The 19,658-nt window shown below is 44.2% G+C and overlaps 1 protein-coding gene across 1 annotated transcript in view; it reads left to right on the top strand.

Moving 5' to 3' along the window:
* Window positions 1–19,658, top strand: part of CHST15 (carbohydrate sulfotransferase 15) — a 360,039-nt gene that overhangs the window by 281,463 nt on the left and 58,918 nt on the right. Inside the window, exons 5-6 of the mRNA XM_078644020.1 lie at window positions 811–954; window positions 1,460–1,616. Of these exons, the coding sequence (XP_078500146.1) occupies window positions 811–954; window positions 1,460–1,616 (301 nt within the window). The remainder of the gene's footprint in view (window positions 1–810; window positions 955–1,459; window positions 1,617–19,658) is intronic.

The raw sequence follows: 19,658 nt of genomic DNA, 5'->3' as shown, positions 1-19,658 counted from the left end.
CATAACATGGGAGATGCAAAATTCAATGGCAGCCCACCCAAAACCTTTGGAGCAATGCTCATTGAGGCAGTGTTCACATGATTCAGTGCACTCGATTTGAAAGAGGATGATTAAAGCGGAATTTAGAATATTGCCTAAATAGGAGCATTCCTCATTTGTCATGAAGAAAAGTGAGAGAGTCAGCAATGGAGGCTTAGTGCAAGAAAGGATGCCCCATTAGCCCGATGGGACTGTAAGAGTGAGATGTAGTAAACCTTGTTACCTTACTGCACCACGACAAAAAGTCAAAGATGCTGCCATGTTGCAATCCATGCCTTGTTTCTAGGAAAAAGGAGTGTTCAGACAGTAACATTTAGGCCTGTGGTTTTTAAAACCCTTCAACTGAGGTCACCCGGACATCCTATGAGTCTTTAGACAGGGGTGGTGCTGGCTAACAGACTACTCTGCCAGTGTGTGCTGTTCAAACGCTACAACTATAACCTAGCTGGTATCTTGATAAATATATGAAAATGTGTCCTGTGAGGAGATAGTTCACATGGTTACAATCTCTGTGTTGAAATCTCACTCTGTGTGAATTCAGTTAATGTTATCATCTCCATGTGTTGTCTTGTCCTCCTCTTCCCCTGCCTTCTACCTCTGTGGCTCTCCATGTCCTTCCAGGGCTCCTTGCCCATGTTTGTAACTCAGGGCAATGACATTTCTTTCCCTTCCCCCGTTGAGTGTGACTGTACAGAAGACACCGCTGACTGCGGGTGAGATTAAGCCTCTCTAAGTTTTCTAGATTCTGACTATGATCCATGTATCTTCTAGGAATAATCCGACTGAGGGATCAATTTTCCACCCGATACCCGATCGAGGATTACTTGGATGTCTTTGATTTGGCAGCTCATCAGGTCCATGGTCCAGAGCACATCAAAACTGGGATAGATGTGACAATGGACAACATCATCATAGGTAGACTTTACATTAGAATTGTTTGATGATGAAGGACTTATTTTTGCACTCAGAAGGGGGAAGACGCTGGTGGGTGCATGCTTTTCTGCTTTATAAGTCTACCATGCATTTGGAGAGGACTGTTGCCGACTTGCCATTCAGTGTGTGATCCGTTTGTAGCAATTCAAAATGCAATGCTGCTGGAGCCATAATGTGGTGTGAGCCAGCAGCATGCACTTGGGCTCCGTTGAGAATTTGGCTGAAGGAACGGAAGCTAGTCACGCATGAGTATCAAAGTATGAACGATGCATGAGTAAAGAGATGTCTAGCACTGGCTGGCCTTGAACATATCAATCAATACTTTGAAAAATGTAAATCATCAGACTGTTCTACACTACGTCTACCATGATGAAATTGGAGAGGAACGTAGTACGCTTGTGTGCAACCCATCTGTTGAAAGAAAGCAAAACAGAATGTAACATAACCTAACCTAATATAAAACATAACCTATACCACCTCTTACCAGGAGAGGCCAGTGCTTCAACAATGTGGGACAATACTGCCTGGACGTTCTTCTACGGCAACACAAGCAGCGGAGAACCACCAATCCTGATCCAAGATTTTCTTCACACCTTTCATCCAAATGCCAAGTTCATTGTCATGCTGAGAGACCCTACGGAGAGGTAATCTAACACCTACACTGCTGTGTAGGATTACATTTTAAAAGGTTAACAATGTTAAGCGCTTTGGGTCAGAGCCATGTTAAGGTAATGGAAGACTAAAGTGTGGTCAGATATTGAGGGAAGGTCAAGGATGGCATGTAGCACTAAGGTTTATGTTCAAGAATGTCTAATGCTTACAAATACTAACATGTACATTAGATGACCTGGGTCTTAAGCGTGACCAACAAACACTGTTCGTGAGAGGTTAACATTGTTTTTGAATGACAAGATTGAGAAAAGTAGAGATTATGGTTAGCAGCTTTATGATCTTAGTGGAGCGTTCAATGAAGTTAATATTTAGGTTTCGAGAGTGGATAGGCTTTGTTTACAGTAAACTCATAAGGTTGCAACTCTGGGAATAGTTTAACTTGTTATTTATTAATTATTTAGTTTTGAGTTTTTATATAGCGCTACCTAGACCTGAGGGTATCAGAATGCTTTACAGTTTGCGAGAGCAAGTTTACAAGGGGTAAAGAGGGGATTCATATGGGACAAAAGTTAAAAACAATACAGCATTAAGTGGACAAAGACTCATGAAGGCATATAACAGGGAAGCATTGAGGAGGTCAATAGGAGAAAGATAAGGAACTGACAGAGCCATGCAACCATTTAGAAGTATCCAGTCAATGAGGGAAACGTAAAGCAGCTTGCGTGTGTGTTGGTGTAGTTGTTGAGCAGTAGAGATTTGAGGGTCTGTTTGAAGGAAGGAAAGGAGGGGTTGCAGCAGAGATCCTTGGAGAGTGAGGTCCAGATTATAGGAGCATTTCCTGAGAAGGAATGTCCCTAGGATGATGATAAGTGCAACTTGTGTATGTGTTTACAGTAGGTGACAGGTTTGTGAGATCTGGCTGGTGCTTTACTCTAGATGATTGGATTAAGATCTGATTGAGGTATTTACTTAATGTTATTTAAAGGCTGGAGAAATTTACTGCTGAGTTCAGAGGTTTGAAGCTTTCATAGTGATCTAGAGAGATTCTCAAATACATTAGGATAAAGGTTTAGAAATAGGATCAGACGTAAGTCTGCATTTATTTTGGGTGTATTCCAGTGATTGAAGTTTTGCATGCCATTTTGGAGAGCTGTTCAGGGTGAGTGGAGTATTAGAGTTGGGTTGAGCCAGGTGAGAGTCAGAGGCCTGGATTAGGCATTGTTCAGTGTTTGAGGGATTCTTGGGAAGCACATCAAGAAGTTGACAGACAATGCTAGGACTGAAAGCATTGAGTCTGCTTTGCTTATGGATGATTTATTTAGTGCTCATATGATAAAGGGGTTTGATTAGTTATTTGCTTGGATGGGGCACTGTTCAAGGTTTGCAAGATGTTTGAATTAGGAAGAGGTTAGGCTGAGAGCAGATATTGTATGCAAAAGCAACAGAAAGGAAGACAGTGGGCAGGGGCAGGGGAAGATGAAGGGGCAAGGCAGAGGAAAAGGGCAAGTCAAAAAGACAGAGTCAGAGAGGAGGAGAAAAAGAAAGGAAACTAAAGAGTGAAATACTTACTAAGAGAGAGAGAATGAGAGAGAGATGGGAGCAAAAGAGAGACAACGAAAACTTGAGAGAATAGACAGGCAGGGGAGAGTAGAAAAGCAAGGCATGAGAGATCGGAAGAGAAGGGGCAGGCTAGAGAGGTGAAATGAAAGGTAAAGCAGCTGCAGGGGAGAGGAAAGACTGCAGAGGGTATGTAAGGGACAGAGCAGGGCAGAGAGAGAGAGAGACGTGGCAAAATTGACAATCAAGAGCAGAGAGACTAGAAAAGGGGATTCCGTGGAGAGGAAGAAAGACAAGAGAAGTGAGTGGGTTAGTTAAGTGACATTTCATCTCACATAAGTATGTGAACAATCTGCCACCTGATATTGTGTATGCATGTGTTCTTATGCTCACGTGATGGACTCACGTGAATCTAGCAATATATATCGGGCATATATTAGATGAAGATAACAATCTACATGTATTCTTTGGCAAAACAATGGACATATGTCAAAGTAATAGTGGTTCATGTTCACTGATAACACAATTGGCATATTTTTTGTCAGGGTGATCATCAGTTTCTTTGGCCATTAGGAATAATTTAAGCCTCCTACACCAAAGTTTTGTTTGGTTGGGGCATAGAAGTGAGTAGTGATTGGTACTGGATATTTGCAGGGGGCCCCATACATAAAAATACCCCTTTTTGCTTTCAGAGTGTAGGTGGGGGAGTGAAATAAACAAGTGCAACTCCAATATCCCCTCTCTTTCAGACAGTAGTCATCAAGGTCTCCATTGGATGGAAGGGCATTGGACTTCATGAAAATCCACCAAACCACCACCTATACAACTATACATGGGCATGCAGGCCCATGAGTTTTCTCAAGCCCCTGAGAACAGGTACCCCAGCAGGGATCCTGTGTGCGGTGTGTGATGTCATACTTTAGGTAGACTGGAACACAGGCCGCAAGGAATGTGCATTGAATGCAGAGCCCTCGGAGCGGGTCAGATTGTTTTAAAACATTCACAGGGAGAGATAAATGAGGGAAAAAGAGACACAAGCGTAGTGAGATTGCATGTGAAGTGTAATGTCAATGCACTGTGCAGCTAGTAGAAGCAATCAAACTAGTTACAATTCGGTGTTGAAAATTCCTGATTCAGCTTTTATCTGGCAGGGGTCGACGAGGACACATACGGATCGAACAGGCTTGTGGGTTACTCACTCATTGATGTGTGTGTGTGTGACATTTAACCAGGCAGTGTAACCCGAGGAAGAGCTCTGCTTCCCGAGCTCCAGGCTGTCGCTTAAGTGTAAGCGCCAAGACACCCATGGGTATACGCGCACTTAGCAAGTCTCTAAAATAAATACAAATAAATAAATAAATAAATAATCAGGAAGATAACTGTGCGTGAGGTCCATGTCTCTGGGTTATGTTTCACCTGAGGGATAGCTTGGTTGCCGGATCACTGAGGCTCGGGGTCTGCATAACCAGTGGGATAGATAGTCTCTGGGAAAGCTCATGAATAAACATGCAAGATGGGGGACAAGGACTGTATGGAAGTGTGATGGGGACCCCTCACATGCCTTGCAGGGGTGCCCCCTAAGGTTTTTTTATGCCACCTCCAGGGTTCTAGACTGCCTCATCTTCCTCTCCCCTTGAAAGTCTCTGCACTCACCTCAGCCCCCGCCAGGTGTAACTGGGGCTGAGATGAGCTCCTGGGAAGAGAAGGCTCTCTTCTGTGCACGCCAGATGCGGAGCGGCTCAGATGTCATCAGCTGGCAGGTGCCATCCTTTGCAGAGGCTAAAAGAGAACACAGTAGCACTTTTTGTGTTCTGAAAAGGGAAATCTGACTTGCAAATTAAACACGTGCTTCATTTTCTCTCCAGCATGCCAAGCTTGATGGAACAAAATATGCAAATGATGTAAAATGAGAATTCTTAGAGGGAATCTGCAGGAAGTAGCACTCTGTTATGATAGCATCTCTTACTTGATTCCATTATCCACTAACAGTCAGAGCTATTGCTGCCTGAAATAGAGTGAAACAGAATGCAAATCTTCCTGAAAGGACAGTCTATTTACAGTACATAATATTATACATTGTGCTACGTTTGTATGCCGTGCCTGTGTCACATTTCCGGATACACAGTAAATGTCTGTGTGTATTTGTTTTATACCATTATATAATTGCCTAAATGTGTGCCTTTTCTTGCGCGTGTATCATCGTATATGGTACTGTGTATGTGGGCGTGCATTCATCTGATTGTGCAAGCGTGCACATGAAATTATGTTTATATGTCTGTGCCTGTGTGTGTTCGCTTGTGTGCAAATGCATGTGTGTTTTGGGAGAGCTTTGTAGAGTCCTGCACCTCTTTGGAAACATAAGATATTTATTGTGGTTAGGATCATTGAGACATGATTGTGTGTCCAGTAGTGTAATGGATGTAGTGTCTTCCCCAGCCCAGGAGCATGCAAATGAGATGTGCCACATGGGAGCTACAGTGAAATGCTTTATTCATAAGCATTCACTCACACACTGTGTGTCAGCTCATACTCAGTACTAACCACAACCTAACACCTTCCCGCATATGACTTACTTCCTGTTCAGAGTACTCCCCAGAAATACGAGGGTCATAGTGAGCATAATATCAATATGCTATATCTCCCCTTTTGTTAAATAAAAATGGTAAACATCACAAAAATCAAATTCCTTCAATCAGTCGATGAGGTGCTCGCACTTGTCGGCCATACTGGGTGATCCAAAAAGACCACCCTGAACGGACAACAGTGACATAAGCTCAGGTGTTGGAATCGAACCTGTGGGCAGAGATGCGCCATGCATGGCTTTAGGACTCAACAAGTGTCACTGTAGGTGTCTGAAATGTAGCATGTCCCGAGTGATGGTTTGTCAAGGACAAAGTGCTGTTCTCAAATTTCCCTTGCACGCCACTGTCTGTAGAGGGTCAGTGGCAAAAGGAGTGCCTGTTTTCCATTTTCATCTCTGATTAACCAGTACCCAGTCTTCTTTGTCAAAGTCTGTCTCTTGGGCATGTTGACATTGATCTGCATATGTTTTAATTTTTCTTTTTTTAATCACGTCGGTGTCTCGAACCATGTCATCGTTCAGTGGTCGTTCCTGGGTCCATTGGGGTAGTTTTGTTCTGATGGCTCTCCCAAATAGCAAGGAGGCTGGATTCTCACAAGTTGTGGAGTGAGGGGTTGATCAATTGGCCTAGAGGGCCTGGCACAGGGCTTGGTTTAGATGGATTTCTTCCATGGATGCTTATTGAATGACCCTCTTGAGGGTGCCTATGAATCGTTCAACTACACCATTGGCCGAAGGCGAGAGGTGTGTACTCTTTTGGTATTTGACGTTGAGTTGGACAAGAAATTCTTTGAACTCTTTGCTGTGGAAGAGCGGGTCATTATCAGATTTGAGGATTTCAAGGATTGCAAATATGTCATGAAGCCATTCTATGACTCTGTCATGATTTGTCGAATATAGGTCTTCCACCGAAGGAAAACTTGAATACTAGTCCATACCTACCATGAGATATTGTCCATTTCCTAAAGGCCCAAAAAAGTCAACTTTAAACCTCTACTTAGAATGTGAAGGAAGGTTAGACATTGTCATTGGGTGCTGCGTCACCTTGGGAGAGAAACAATTGCAAATGTGGCACAAATTAGTTCCTTCTCAACTCACTCATCTAGCTGAAGGAACCACACTTGATCTCTTAAGGCTCTTTTGGTGGTTACAATATCACAGTGTCCTTTATGTGCCAGCTCAATGACCCACTGTCTTAGTCCTCCAGGTATGATGATCCTTGAGGCTCGCAGTATTACACCTTCTTCGGTGATGGCTAACTCATCCCTGTACATTTTTAAACATTTTGAATTCAATATTGTCAGCAAGCGGTCTGGTATTTCTCCTCCATGATTGCGTGTTAATAAGTTCTTTCGTTATGGTCATCTCTTTATCTGCATTGGTCGCAGCATTGATTTGTTCCAAAGACAGAGCCACTGGTGTGCTGGATCTCACAATTTGGTTGAGATAAACTTCAGCTGTCTTGGATGTCGAACTGTGACAATGCAGCGGCACTGGTGAAAAGTAGTCTTCTGGGTTTTGATCCTTTCCTGGCATGTGCATGATCTCATAGTTGTACTCTTATATCTCAACCCCCAACTCTCAATACAAGGGGGCATCTTAGCCATCAGGTTTCTAAAAACTATAAGCAATGCCTGGTGATCTATGATGACAGTGAATCATTGTCCTTAGAGGAATACATGAAAATGTTCGCAGTCCCGCACCACAGGCAGCCTCTCCTCCTCTGGCTGAGAATAGGCACGTTCTGTTTATGACAGGCTTCAAATCGCATAGGTCACAATGTGCCCCTGAGCATTTGGATGGCCATTGTGTTCAGCAAGGTTTGCCCCTAGCCCTACCAGGCTCGCATCAACTGTTTTATTTATTTATTTCTTTATGTCATTTGTAGAGTGCACTGTAACCCTGCGGGCATCCTGGCGCTAAGAAATAGGTTGAAGGAACAATCAGCTGTAAGAGCAAGAGGAAGGCATACCAACAACCGTCTAATACTGTTGCACCTGGGGGGTTATACCCTCGGAAAGAGCCAGGTCCTGATTTTCTTGCGAAACAGCAGCAATTCGTGTTTGGAGCTCATTTAATTAGAGACGCATTCTTGCGAGGGTGTAATGAAAGCCTGTTGATGATCTGGCTTTAGATGTGTTGAACAAGCTTTGAATAGTATAATAGGGGCTTTTGTGTCTTGACACAGAAAGGAGATTTTCTAAATAGGGTACAAGGAAGTCTGATTCTCTTAAAGACATGGAGGCAAGTATTATCTCGCCCTTCAGGAAAAAGGGGGGAAGACTTAATGCAAGGTCGGGTTCCATATGAAAAAAATAAGAAAGAAAGAAGACATTTTTCTGAGACGAAAATGTGTACATAGCTGTTAGAAAGAACTGCCTTTTTACTGTTCCATGTTCGGAAATTCTATTTATTGGTTATGTTGTCAGGGTAGGGACAAATGACAGAGTAAAGGAGATGAATGTTCACAAGTCAAGAATGGAGACGAAGATGCTGAAGAAGGTGAGTTTGAGCAAGATGGAGTGCATCATTCGCCTAAGAAGAGAGGAAGAGGATGTGATGCATTAAAATGTTTGGACTAAAGGGCCGTGCTTATTGGCTAGAGTGGTAGTATGTTATTTCTGTTTACCACATAATTAATGGGAGCTGTGGTTTCTGTAGTGGCTTGTTTTTGAAGTTGTCTGTTTGCTGCTGCTAAGTAATATAACTGAGAGGAGACTAATCGGAGCCAATGTCTCTTTACATTGAGTTAAGCCACATGTAAAACTGTGGGATTGCGGGTTCTCATCAGGCACTGCCCAATTTTTAACTTCATAGATTGCATGCAAACACTCAACATGGTTTCTTGATGTAACACTTCCTAAATCCTCGCTACCTACCAACAAGAACCTTTCATTCAATGCCTGCCCACATGAGCAACTAATGGTCATTTAAGAGAAGAAAACACGGAGGCAAATCGCAGGGGTACAAGGACCTATCATCTTGGCAAAGTCCCAGTCCAAAGTTTAAATCTGAGCCCAACTACAAAATGTTCAGGTACATTTGAAAATGAAACTGCTGAGATCTGCCTTTAATGCAACCTATCTCCAGAAGGGGCCGCCACATTCAATGAATATCGGCAAAGGCTTCTCCCCCTGTCCAATGAGCATGTATTTCCCCTCCTGATCCATAAGTCAAGCCTTCTGAAGTAACCAAAAGGCGACATACAGCACATTATTAAACTCTTTGACAAATAATTGGAGGCAGCAGTTGAAGAGCATAAAAAAAGTATGGGACCTGTGATGCTGAGCAAAATGGCGGCTAGGGAGCGGGAGCTTGGGGGCAGGGTCAAATGAGGTACAAAAAAACGAAATATTCTATAAGGTCTTTCACCTTTAGCTAACTACATATAAAAGAATGTACAGCTTAAATGAAAAACAAAATCCTGCAAGTTAAGTTAATCAGGGGAAATCTATTGAACCTCTATTAGTTAAAGCACTGCAGAGGTCTGTGTCTGTAACCAGAGAGCCACAGGATTCAACCTGGTTGGTGCAGTTGAGAATAGTGACATGTGTATCTTTAGTGCTATGAGGTCCCGGTCTGTGACAGAAAACACTGTGAACATGGAAGTAATATTTGTAAACTTGAATTACACACATCATAAGATAGGATGCTATAAAATGTGCAAAAAGGTTTAAGTTAAAAAAGGGCGTCCAAAGTATAGATTTTAGTAATACCCACAGTGTATGTAGTGCAATTTGTTATAACTGTCTTTTAAATGCACACATCTGACAGCTCAGATGGTAACTTCCTTGCAATACCACTCAAAAGATATGTGTGGGTCATCAGGAAGTTTTAAGTAATTATATTATTTAAAGCCAATACCAGCTAGCAAGCACACTTTCCATTTGCACATTATCCAGTGTATTTATTTAAGGAGTTTCATATAGTGCGGACAAGACCATAGGGGGTATCGGAGTGCTTCACTGAAAGGTAGGTGTATAGTTACAAGGGTACTAGCAATAAACACAATTTAAAACAACATTAGAACAGGGAGGCCGGAAAAGGACAAAATCGGTCACAACCATAGCACATTTCAACAGGGGGGAAGATTAAGATAGCGAGCCCACGTTCTTTCAGTGCAACCCTATGACTTTCTTAATAGGGGAGCAAGAGGTAATGCCACAGCTGAACAGGAAAGGGCAGCACTAAATCACAATAGCAATCCTTGTAGTACACTTGAGAAAAGGGAAAAGCATTGCCTTCTCAAGTTGGGTGTGGGACTAGGCCAGAAATGTTTTCATCAGAATCAGTTTGACTTCCCTTTTGAATAAAGCTGTGGAATTATTCAGCCTTAATTCTGGTGGTAAGGAGTTCCAAATTCTAGATGCAATACCTGAGAATGCTCGATTGTATGTTTTCATTTTATGGAATTTCTGTGGTTTAAGTAGTAAGGCGTTGGAGCCTCTAGAGGTTCTGGAACCTCCTGAGATCTCAAGTTGTTGTGCAAGATATAGAGTGGTGTTGAAGTGTAGAGCTTTGTGAGTTATGCATGCAATTTTTAGATGTATCCTTGCCTCATACGGGAGCCAGTTAAGAGCTTTAATCTCAGGCGAGATGTGATGATAACGTTTGGAGCCTGTGATGAGCCTTGCAGCAGAATTGAGAGAGGCTTTGAGTAGGGCAATCCTCACTCTCGGAAGACCACATAGGGTTGCACTACTATTATCCAGCTTAGAAATCACTAATGCGTGCACCGCAGTTTTGAGGTCATTGTGGGGAAGGAATGTTTTTATTTTCCTTAGGATGCTTAAATGGAAGTTTACTCCTTTGGTGAGAGAACTGACGTGATTCTGCATGTTCAGGTGACTGTCAAGTATTAATCAGAGTGAGCTCATAGAGTTAATGATATTTGGCGAGCAGTTGAGGGCTGTCAGTTGGTGCATCCATTTTGCAATGACTGGGGACTGTTTGTCAGGAGTGATGAGGAGGAATTCAGTTTTGAGCGCATTCAGTTTCAGATGATTAAGTGTCAGTCAACTTTCTGTTTCTTGAAGCACTGAGTTGAGAGATCTAATGTCCTCTGAGGAGGAGATTTTCAGGTACAGTTGTGTGTCATCAGCCTACATGTGATAATGGATGTTGGACACTCTCAGGATTTCTGTTAGAGGTTCCATGAACAGGTTGAAGAGAGTGGGTGAGAGCGTGGACCCCTGCGGTACTCCCAGAATGAGTGGAGAGGGTTCGGAGAGGGATTGATTAACTTTCAGCCTTTGGGATCTATTGTGAAGAAAAGAATCAAACCAGTTAAGCACCGTCACTGATAACCCCATCCAGTGCTCCAGTAGACCGCTGAGGGTATTATGTTTGACTGTGTCAAACGCTGACGAAAGGTCAATTAGGATCAAAAGGCATGATTCATTTTGGTCCAGCATACGTAGTGCATCATCCACAATGTGAATAAGAGCAGATTCTTTGCTATGACCTTGCCTGAAGCAGGATTAGAATTTGTCAAGAAGTTGGAATTGTTCAATATGACTACAAAGTTTTGTGTGAAAGCATTTCTCCAGGAGGTTTGCCAGAGTGGGAATGGTGGAGATTGGACGAAAATTGTGAAGATTGGTCTGGTCAGACGTTATTTTTTTTCTAGTATGGTGGTGACCTGCCAGGACTTTAAGCAGTCCGGGGTTTACCCTTGAAGCAAGGAGGCATTAACAATCTTCGTCCATAGAGGGAGTATGGATGATCTGATCTCCTTGAAGAAGTTTGGAGGTACAGGGTCATTGAAGTCGTTGGAAGGTTCCAGAATAGCCAGAGTTTGTCGTATGGTGCTCTCATCAACGGTTTGGAAAAGATTCCAAGAGGCTATGTTTTTGGGTGGAGGAACCAGACTTTGAGGGGCATAACCAGCCCAGGGGATAAAAAGGTGGCAGGTAGAGTCTCACGGGCTGCCTGTAGATCCTGTTCAATCTTTGTTGTTTAATCCCGGAAGAAGGAAGCAAACTCCTCAGAGTTTGGCTGCTGATCAGGTCCTGTGGAGGTCAGAATAGGTGTGTTGTTAGATTGACGCTTGATGAGCTCAAATTGCTTTTTTGGATGATTTCGTGCCTGGTCAAGTTGTTCTCTGAAATATTGAGCTTTAGAGCTTCTCATGCATTTGTTACATACATTTCTGAGAGATCTCAGCTGCAAAAGATGGTACACGGAGGGCGAAGATCTCCATTATGTTCTGCTAGTCCTAGATTTCTTCTAACAGTATTTAGGTTCCCGTTGTACCAAGGTTTGGAGATTTTGGAGGGTATTCTTTTCAGTTGTAGTGGTACCATAGCATCTAGTATGTTGGACATCGAGTGATTGTGGTGATTTGTGAGGTCATCGACCGCCAACATGTTCGGGGGAGGAGGCAGGATGTTATCTGTGTGGAAGGACAGTTGTGCACATATGTATTTCTTTCAAAGAGCAGGCACCCGAGCAAGAAGCCTTGTTTAGCTTTCTGCCCCTTCCTCAGTTTCACAGCACAGGAGACTCACTGCCTTACACATCAGGTGAAGCATTTCAGCTGTTGGTATTAAGTGCCCCTGGACAGTTGTCTTTTCACAAAAAGTAGGGGAACTGTTTTTCTTAAATTAAAAAAGTATGGGCACATCGTGCCCCTCAAGTCCCACCCACTTTGACCACAGATTGAAGGAACTGCCTCTTTAAAACAAGAAATTTCCTGACATAGCCTCACACCTCTGAAAGATGTTAAACAATCACAGTTACCTTGTGCCATGTTTCGGGATCACCAGTGTGATGCAGTTCTTCTTTCAAGAGAAGTGAAGCAAGAGAAGGGAATTGGCACCTTAGTTTTGTCTTGAGCACAAATGAAACATAAAATCCATTATTTTAAATTTGCCAAGACCTTGTTATTTGTTGATACTCAGCTGAAAGAACTGCAGAGTGCTGCTGCCAACATGGGGCACTGCATGCTTAGAGTATGTGGCAGCAGCCATGATGGTGCACATGCAAGATTGCTAGCTTCCGTCTAAGAGTAATAGATGCGCTTGGCTTCTTGCAGGTCTGGTAGCTTGTGCTGGTGCATTGTGGGTGGGATTTATTGCAGGGACTCTGGGGGATATAAACACCAAAGCAAAGGTATTTCACCTATTTACAACCACATACGTCCCGATGCTTTGTATCCAGCGACAGAGCGATTGACTACATACCAGTTATATTTTGGCCAACTCGCCTTCATTCTTTCCCTTCCTCCTATGCATCTGGAGTAGTCCCCCCCTGATGAACACATTTAGGAGCATTCCCGCGTTAACATTTGTATTCTTGTTTGAAGGGAGAGGACTGGGGTCTTTGGGCTATTCAGTGAGGTATGCTCCTGTGTGAAGGTCAGATGAGGAAACCGGGACGTAGGGTGGCCAACATTTGTGCATTTTACAAGTTTGTACTGCAATCAAGGCTTTACTTCCTGGGTCCATGCCACAGATAACCGTCTCACAGGACAAGCGACTCTCACTCAGTAGCGGCTAGTGACTTTTGAAAGTGGTGGGGTGGGTGCAGCACTTAAAAGTGACCCCCACCCTCACGCGACCCCCAGCCCCCACCCTCGCGCGACCTACACCCTGCCCTTCTCCGCCGAAGAGCAGCCTGATGCAAGGAGGGTGGTGGGCCGAGGAGCAGTCCACTGTGCAAGCTGGCATACCGCTGTCAGTGGTCCAGGCGGAGGCAGTCAAAGTCCGCTTAAGGTCCAGGCCAGAGGTTTGTGGTGTTGTGGGCTTAGTGCACTGGGGAACCGGGTTCGATCCTCGCGTGGGCTCAGCATCCTGATTCTGGGCAATTCACTTATTATCTCCCCGTGCATACCAAAAATGAATGTGTCCTTGTGCTACGTAACTGGTGTTCGTGTAAAGCGCTCCGATACCTTTGGGTTGAGTTTGCGCAACGTAAATCTGCAAAAATTAATAAATAAATAAATCAAAAGCACATTAAGTACTCACTGTTTTCAGCTTCATCACAGGGTTTCTCTCGACCGGGTTGAAGCTGGTTCAAGGAAGGAGGGAAATACGAAACCAGCGCAGGAAGCAGTACTTGAAATCCCGCCTCCTATTGTCATAGGTTGACTGTATCAACAGTCATCCAGTCAGAGGAGGAGGCGGGATCCTAGAACTAGAAGAATGTTCTAAGCTAAGCTACGTCAGATATCCTGGCGAGCCGAAAATCCGACCGAAGTCCTGGAAAACCAGCTGCTTCAGGTAGCGTCTGCTTGCCCTCACTACTGCCTCACAGACACACTCTGCACATGTGTGACTTGGGTGATATTGAAATCGGACGTCCACCACACATGCGCAGGATGTGTTTGTACACTGCCTGCTGCACTGCTACCAGAGTGCCGCAGCCTCAGACCACCAGTCTCCTTTCAATCTCTTTCTCCTTCTTCTGAGACTGGTGGTGCTCCGCCCCATACGCCCTATTACAGGAACCGCGCCTGCTCTCACTCGTTCATCCCTTGATGAGGCATGAAAAAGGTACCTATTGGTCGCTAGGTGGAAAGAGCTGCAGCTCAGGAGGGTCCCTGCACAATCCATGCCCACGAGAACATTCATCTGTTGAGATACAAATGCAGCCACATGTTGATAAATAGCCCTGAATATGTTAATGAATCCCATGCTGTGCACCTGTTCAGGGAGTATGCAATTGATGGTTATTTCTTCCATGAACCTGTTTCAAAGTGCGGACATATTGTCGGATCAGTGGTATTGGGTACAGGGAGTGTATGATTTGCTCAGGATCAAACAATTAGTTAAATAGTTTCCCTGAGAATGAGGCACACTGTTATTTGCTGCAAAGGATATATTTTTACCACCATATTGCATTTTGATGAACAAACCATGTTCTTTACCAGCTGCTTTGACAGTGATTTATAAATACTCCTAATTTTGCCAAAAAGGGAGAACAGCAATAAGTTCAAAAGCTGCCCAAGGGCACAGAATTTGGCCAAATAGGAGGTCGGAGTTAAAAATTGTGAATCCTGGTTTCACGTTTCCAACTATTCCAATAGATCGCAACTGGGATGGCAGTGATTCTGGTAGCAAGGCCAAAGGATGCCTTTCCAAGGGAAATGTAACTATGTTGTAGGCCCTGCTCAGCTTTAAAACACAGGGGGACAGATTTACAAGCCCTTTGCATCACTTTTGAGCTGTTGTTGCGTCACTTTTATAACGCAGCGGCGGCGTAAAAGTTTCAGCCCATTTACAACCTGACGCATCTAGGGAGATGCGTCACGTTGTAAAGCCCTGCGTGACATTATACGTGCGTCAGGTATAATGTATGCAGGGTAGGCGTTCCCACACAGGAAAGCCTTGTAAAAGTGACGCAGTGAAATCTACAAGGTTTCACTGCGTGACTTTTAGGACGCCACTGCATCAAAACCATACGTCTGCTTGAAGCAGGCGTAAGGAGTGATGCAGTGTATTGGGAATAGGCCACAACACGCATTGCTGAAATTGCGTTGTGCTTGCGACACGACTCCAGCAATGCGTGACTTTTGCCCCAACAGATGCTTCAGAATTCCTTAAGCATTTGTCAATCCTTGTGCCATGGTGCGCCGTATTGTAAATACAGAGCATCCATGGTGGTGCAAGGGTTTGTCAGGGTGGAGCAGGGAAAGTGACGCATCTCTACAGACCTGTCACTTTATTGTAAGTCTGCCCCAGGGTTTATTTCCAGCATATTTAGATGGAAGAAACTGTTATTAGATGCCAAGTATCCTAGTTCCATGGCTAAAACGTACCCAGTGGACCAGGTGCTATTGACATAGGTGGCTACTAGGCAGTGTGCATGGTAAAGACTGCCATTTATCTTAAGTTTCAAAGCTTAAGACTACTTTATTCCATTTGGACATCAGAGTTATTTGTCTTTTACACTTGTTTCTCAAAGGTTGCAACAATGACTAGTCAAACCTTACTCCAGGAGGTGGTTAAGGGATTAAAACTCATATACAGCATGAATAGTAATCACACTCTATAAACTCAATCTCTGGGTGAGTTATACCTTTTAAGATGGGCTGACTTAGAGGAGGGGGATTTAGAATCAAACTCCAAAAAGTTGATACATGACATAAACCATTCACATCAAATTAAGCATCTTGTGATATAGATGTGCAATTAAAGTATCTACAGGCTCATTAAGGGGCATATTTCCAATGAAATGACGCAGCGTACAGCTTCGGCAAATTTTGAAGTGCCAGCTGAGTCATTTCCAGAACGCAGGGATCCGCAGTAATTAAAACAATGCGTTTTACCCCTATGTTTTCCCTTGCGCTAAAAATAGCTGCCCAGCGCCAACACAGACCCCTTGCGTCATAGCGCAAGGGTGCCTCCATTGCAAAGAATGATTGTCTATGTGCAAGAAGGTGTCCCTTCCTGCACATTAACAATCAATAAGGGAGATTTACTACTTCTATGTATGCTGCATTCCGCAAATACAAGGAGAGATTAAAGTGCTTCTAATCATTTCGCCTTTCTTACACCTGCTATTGCATGGCTTTAGTTTTTGACACTTCCTCACATTTACATCTCCTTGTGGCAGTATCAGAAAGCATTAGGTGTTGCAGTGGAACACCCACAGCAACGCCCATTGCATGCCCATTGCACCCCACTTTGTAAATATAGTGCAGCGCATTGCACCACCGGAACATTTTTTTTAAAGTGACGTTCCGGTCGCTCAATCCCCTTGTAAATATGCCCCTTTGTGTCCTGATGCACGCCAAGTGTCCTGCAAAGGGATAATGTAGGGGCCATCTGCTCGGAGTACAAGTGGTGATGCAGCAACGGAGGGCTCTAGGGGCGAGAGCGTGAGGGGTCTCACATGCCTTGGGACTTCAGATTCTCTCACATGAAGATAAGAAGTACATCACACCCTTCTTCAATGAATGCCCTGCCCTCCCTATAATGTTCCTGGAGAGAGAAATAATTAGATTTAAAAAGCAACAGCTTGAGTTCACTGACCTAGGTTATGCAGTTAGGTGCAGCAGCTCTGAGTTTGAGGGGGGGTTACCGAAGGCCCTATTTTACATTTCCAGGGCTTGTAGGGCCTCACTATGAAAAGACCTGCAGTGCGGAGCCTGTCACTGCACTGCATTACCCGGTGACACTGTAGGGTATGTGCGCATTATCAATGTTGCAAAGCAACAATTCTCTGTACAGTTCCACGAATATAGCACTTATGGAGAAGTTGAGTTTCAGTATTTATTATCCCTAAACGTGGAGGCATTGTGTTCTCTGAATCATGTAATATCCCGGGATAGCCGTAGCGAGGTACCAGTGCTAACTCTGCACCTCATTCAAAATATTCCTCTAATGTATATATGATGCTTTGAAGGAGGGTTGAGGGGGTAGTGTATTTACAGTCCTGCCAAGTATCACGCATTAGGCGTGACTCTAACGCATTTCAGTGTGGTGATCCGCATCACCGCACTGAAATGCATTGTCACGCATTTGCAGAGAGTCTGTCCATCAGCTAAGCACTGCCTAAAACGGTAATAATATCAGTATAGCAGCTAGCAGCGCGGTGCTGCTCCTGCCGGCTTGGAGTGCTGCAGCTGAGCTAAGGCTGCTGCACGGCTCTCAGCTCTCGCAAGGTTAAGGTAGCGCGGCTGCGCCAAGCTACGAACATCAAATCCAGGGGGCTACAGTAAGATAAAGCCATACCTAGCGCCGCCGGTGACGTTACGTCCTGCTGCTGAAGTCGGGGAGTTTGGGAAGCAAATGAACTAAGTAGAGGTGTACTTGCTACAAATCATCATGGCGGGGGGCCGGCAGCGCTGCCTGCTCACACTGCCGGCCGCCGCCTTACAACACGCAGGGCAGGACTGGACTCGATGTGCAAACAGGGGGCCCTTGTTAGGTTGAATTACGGCTGCCGCCTGAATAAAGAAGCTGCAGCCAGAGCGATCTGTGAATGAGTCTCACCTTGAATTCGGAGTCGCAGGGAGAACTCCAAATGCTTCCCCAGCAGGCAGCGAATGCTCCATCGCCCCCACCCCCTGATGCCAGCGTGATACCAGGCAGGACTGCCTTTGTCACCGTGTGGCTCTGCAGTCTGTGTCAGTGAGGAGCTGTAAATTGACCCTCGGCCGCCGCGAATTTAATTGCTGAGAGGAACTGGCAGCTGGCTGGGAAACTTAGGACATTGTTTTCGAAGAGCTGCGGCTTACTCGGCAATATCATGACCTGATTGATCACCATTGGCCCCCAGGTAACTCTTCCGTCTCGTGCTCCTTAAGATCACTAGAATAAAGTCAGCTGCCTGGCAAGTGGTTTGAATGTGCCTGCTGATGCAATGCCTCTTTGCATTTCTGCAAATGAAAAGCATTTTTTTCCACTGGGCTCATTAAAGCTTGTTTCCAGTACTTTAGGGGTCATGTTTGTGACGTGCATCCTCACCCATTAAATTGGGAGCCTGGGTGACCTTGCCACTGGAATGCACTGGCTGGGAGGTTCGTGGAAAAAAATGTATTTCATTTAAAAAAAAGTGTCAAAAGCGATTCAGACACTCCAGTTTTGTGTCAGCTGAATTTATAACTCTGCTATGCAGAGAGATGGAGGAAGGGAGACACTGGCATAGTAAAGAGAGTGGGCAGAAAGAAAGGGATGGAAAGAGGAGAGAAAGGCAAGAGGAAGGAGGGGGAAGAGAAGAGGGAGAAAGGAAAGAGAAGGAAATGGTGAAAGGAAACAGTCTGAGGCAAGAGAGTTACCTCCGGGTCTAGCCAGCGCTATATAAAACTTTAAAAATAAATAAATAAATAAGAGAGAGAAAGTAGAGAGAAAGCAGTTGTGTGACCCTAAAAAGACCAAATGTAAAAATGATTAGGGAGAAGAAGGGAAGAAGACGAAAAAGATAAGAGAGAGAATGGAGAGAGGCTTGATGGAAGCCAGTGTTTCATTCAAGTTTTCAACCTATGATGCCAGCTCTGTCCCAACTACCAGTATAAATGAGCTGAGGATGGAACCGCATTCCTCCCACAGTGAAATGATCTTTTAATAATTTTATCATATCATAAATCGCTTTTTTCGAGATGCTGCCTGGCTGAGATTCTTCTCTCTTAAAGGGGCATCAGCTCAAGAAAAAGCAACAGGCCTCACCTGCATCACTAATGGCCACCACCAGTAAGCATTCCAGAATGTTTATTTGATGACTGTGACGTCTGCTTGGATATTGATACCTATTGAGACTTCATTCACTAGATGGCCCTTTAATGAACGGTCTTGTGTAGCACAGAAAGTATGATTCCGACAGTCTTGTTGTACAAATGGGTGCAATGTCTGATATTTATATGTTTCCCTCAGCTTCGTTCCTTGATTTTGCTCGCCAGAAAGTGTCACTCATTGCCGTAGAAATGTCACTCATAATTACACTGAAATTCTGAAAATGTCACTCATCAGAATCTGAAACCTTGGCAGCTATGTATTTAGTGTACGAGAAAGCCACTCTCTAACTTGCTTGTATGAACCCCACATCTAAAATGCCCTCAGAAGCATGACATGACAGACTTGTGAGAAATTTTTCCGAGGCCTGAGGCGAAAACCTAAAGCAGGGCCATGGTGGCGTATTGCTTATTTACTTGGTGCTGTAAAAGCGTCGTCCTAAATCGTACAAATATAAGAGGCTCTCCAGTGAAAAAGAAAACTTGGCCTATGGCGCCATCTAGTAGCGTGTCCGCGTAAGCTGCCTCTTTATTATTGTAGAAGATAGATAGACTTGCCTACAGTAAAAAAAAAAAAAAGTCTATTAACACATTGTGCTGAAAGAGTACCGGGCCTGGGGCATAATACATCCATTGACCAGCCCCCATCTGCCCCCACCCTCCTAGTGCCGGGCCTGTGCGTGACAAACCTTGTGCGTTTGAAAATGGTTTCAGTACGTCCTGCTGTATTAGGACACTGTCTGCCTTCCGATGTATAAAGAG

This window comes from Lissotriton helveticus, chromosome 5_1 (genome assembly GCF_964261635.1).
Source record: "Lissotriton helveticus chromosome 5_1, aLisHel1.1, whole genome shotgun sequence".
NCBI lineage: Eukaryota > Metazoa > Chordata > Amphibia > Caudata > Salamandridae > Lissotriton > Lissotriton helveticus.
Note: the sequence above shows the minus strand (reverse complement) of the source record. Positions and strands in the feature narration are given on the sequence as shown.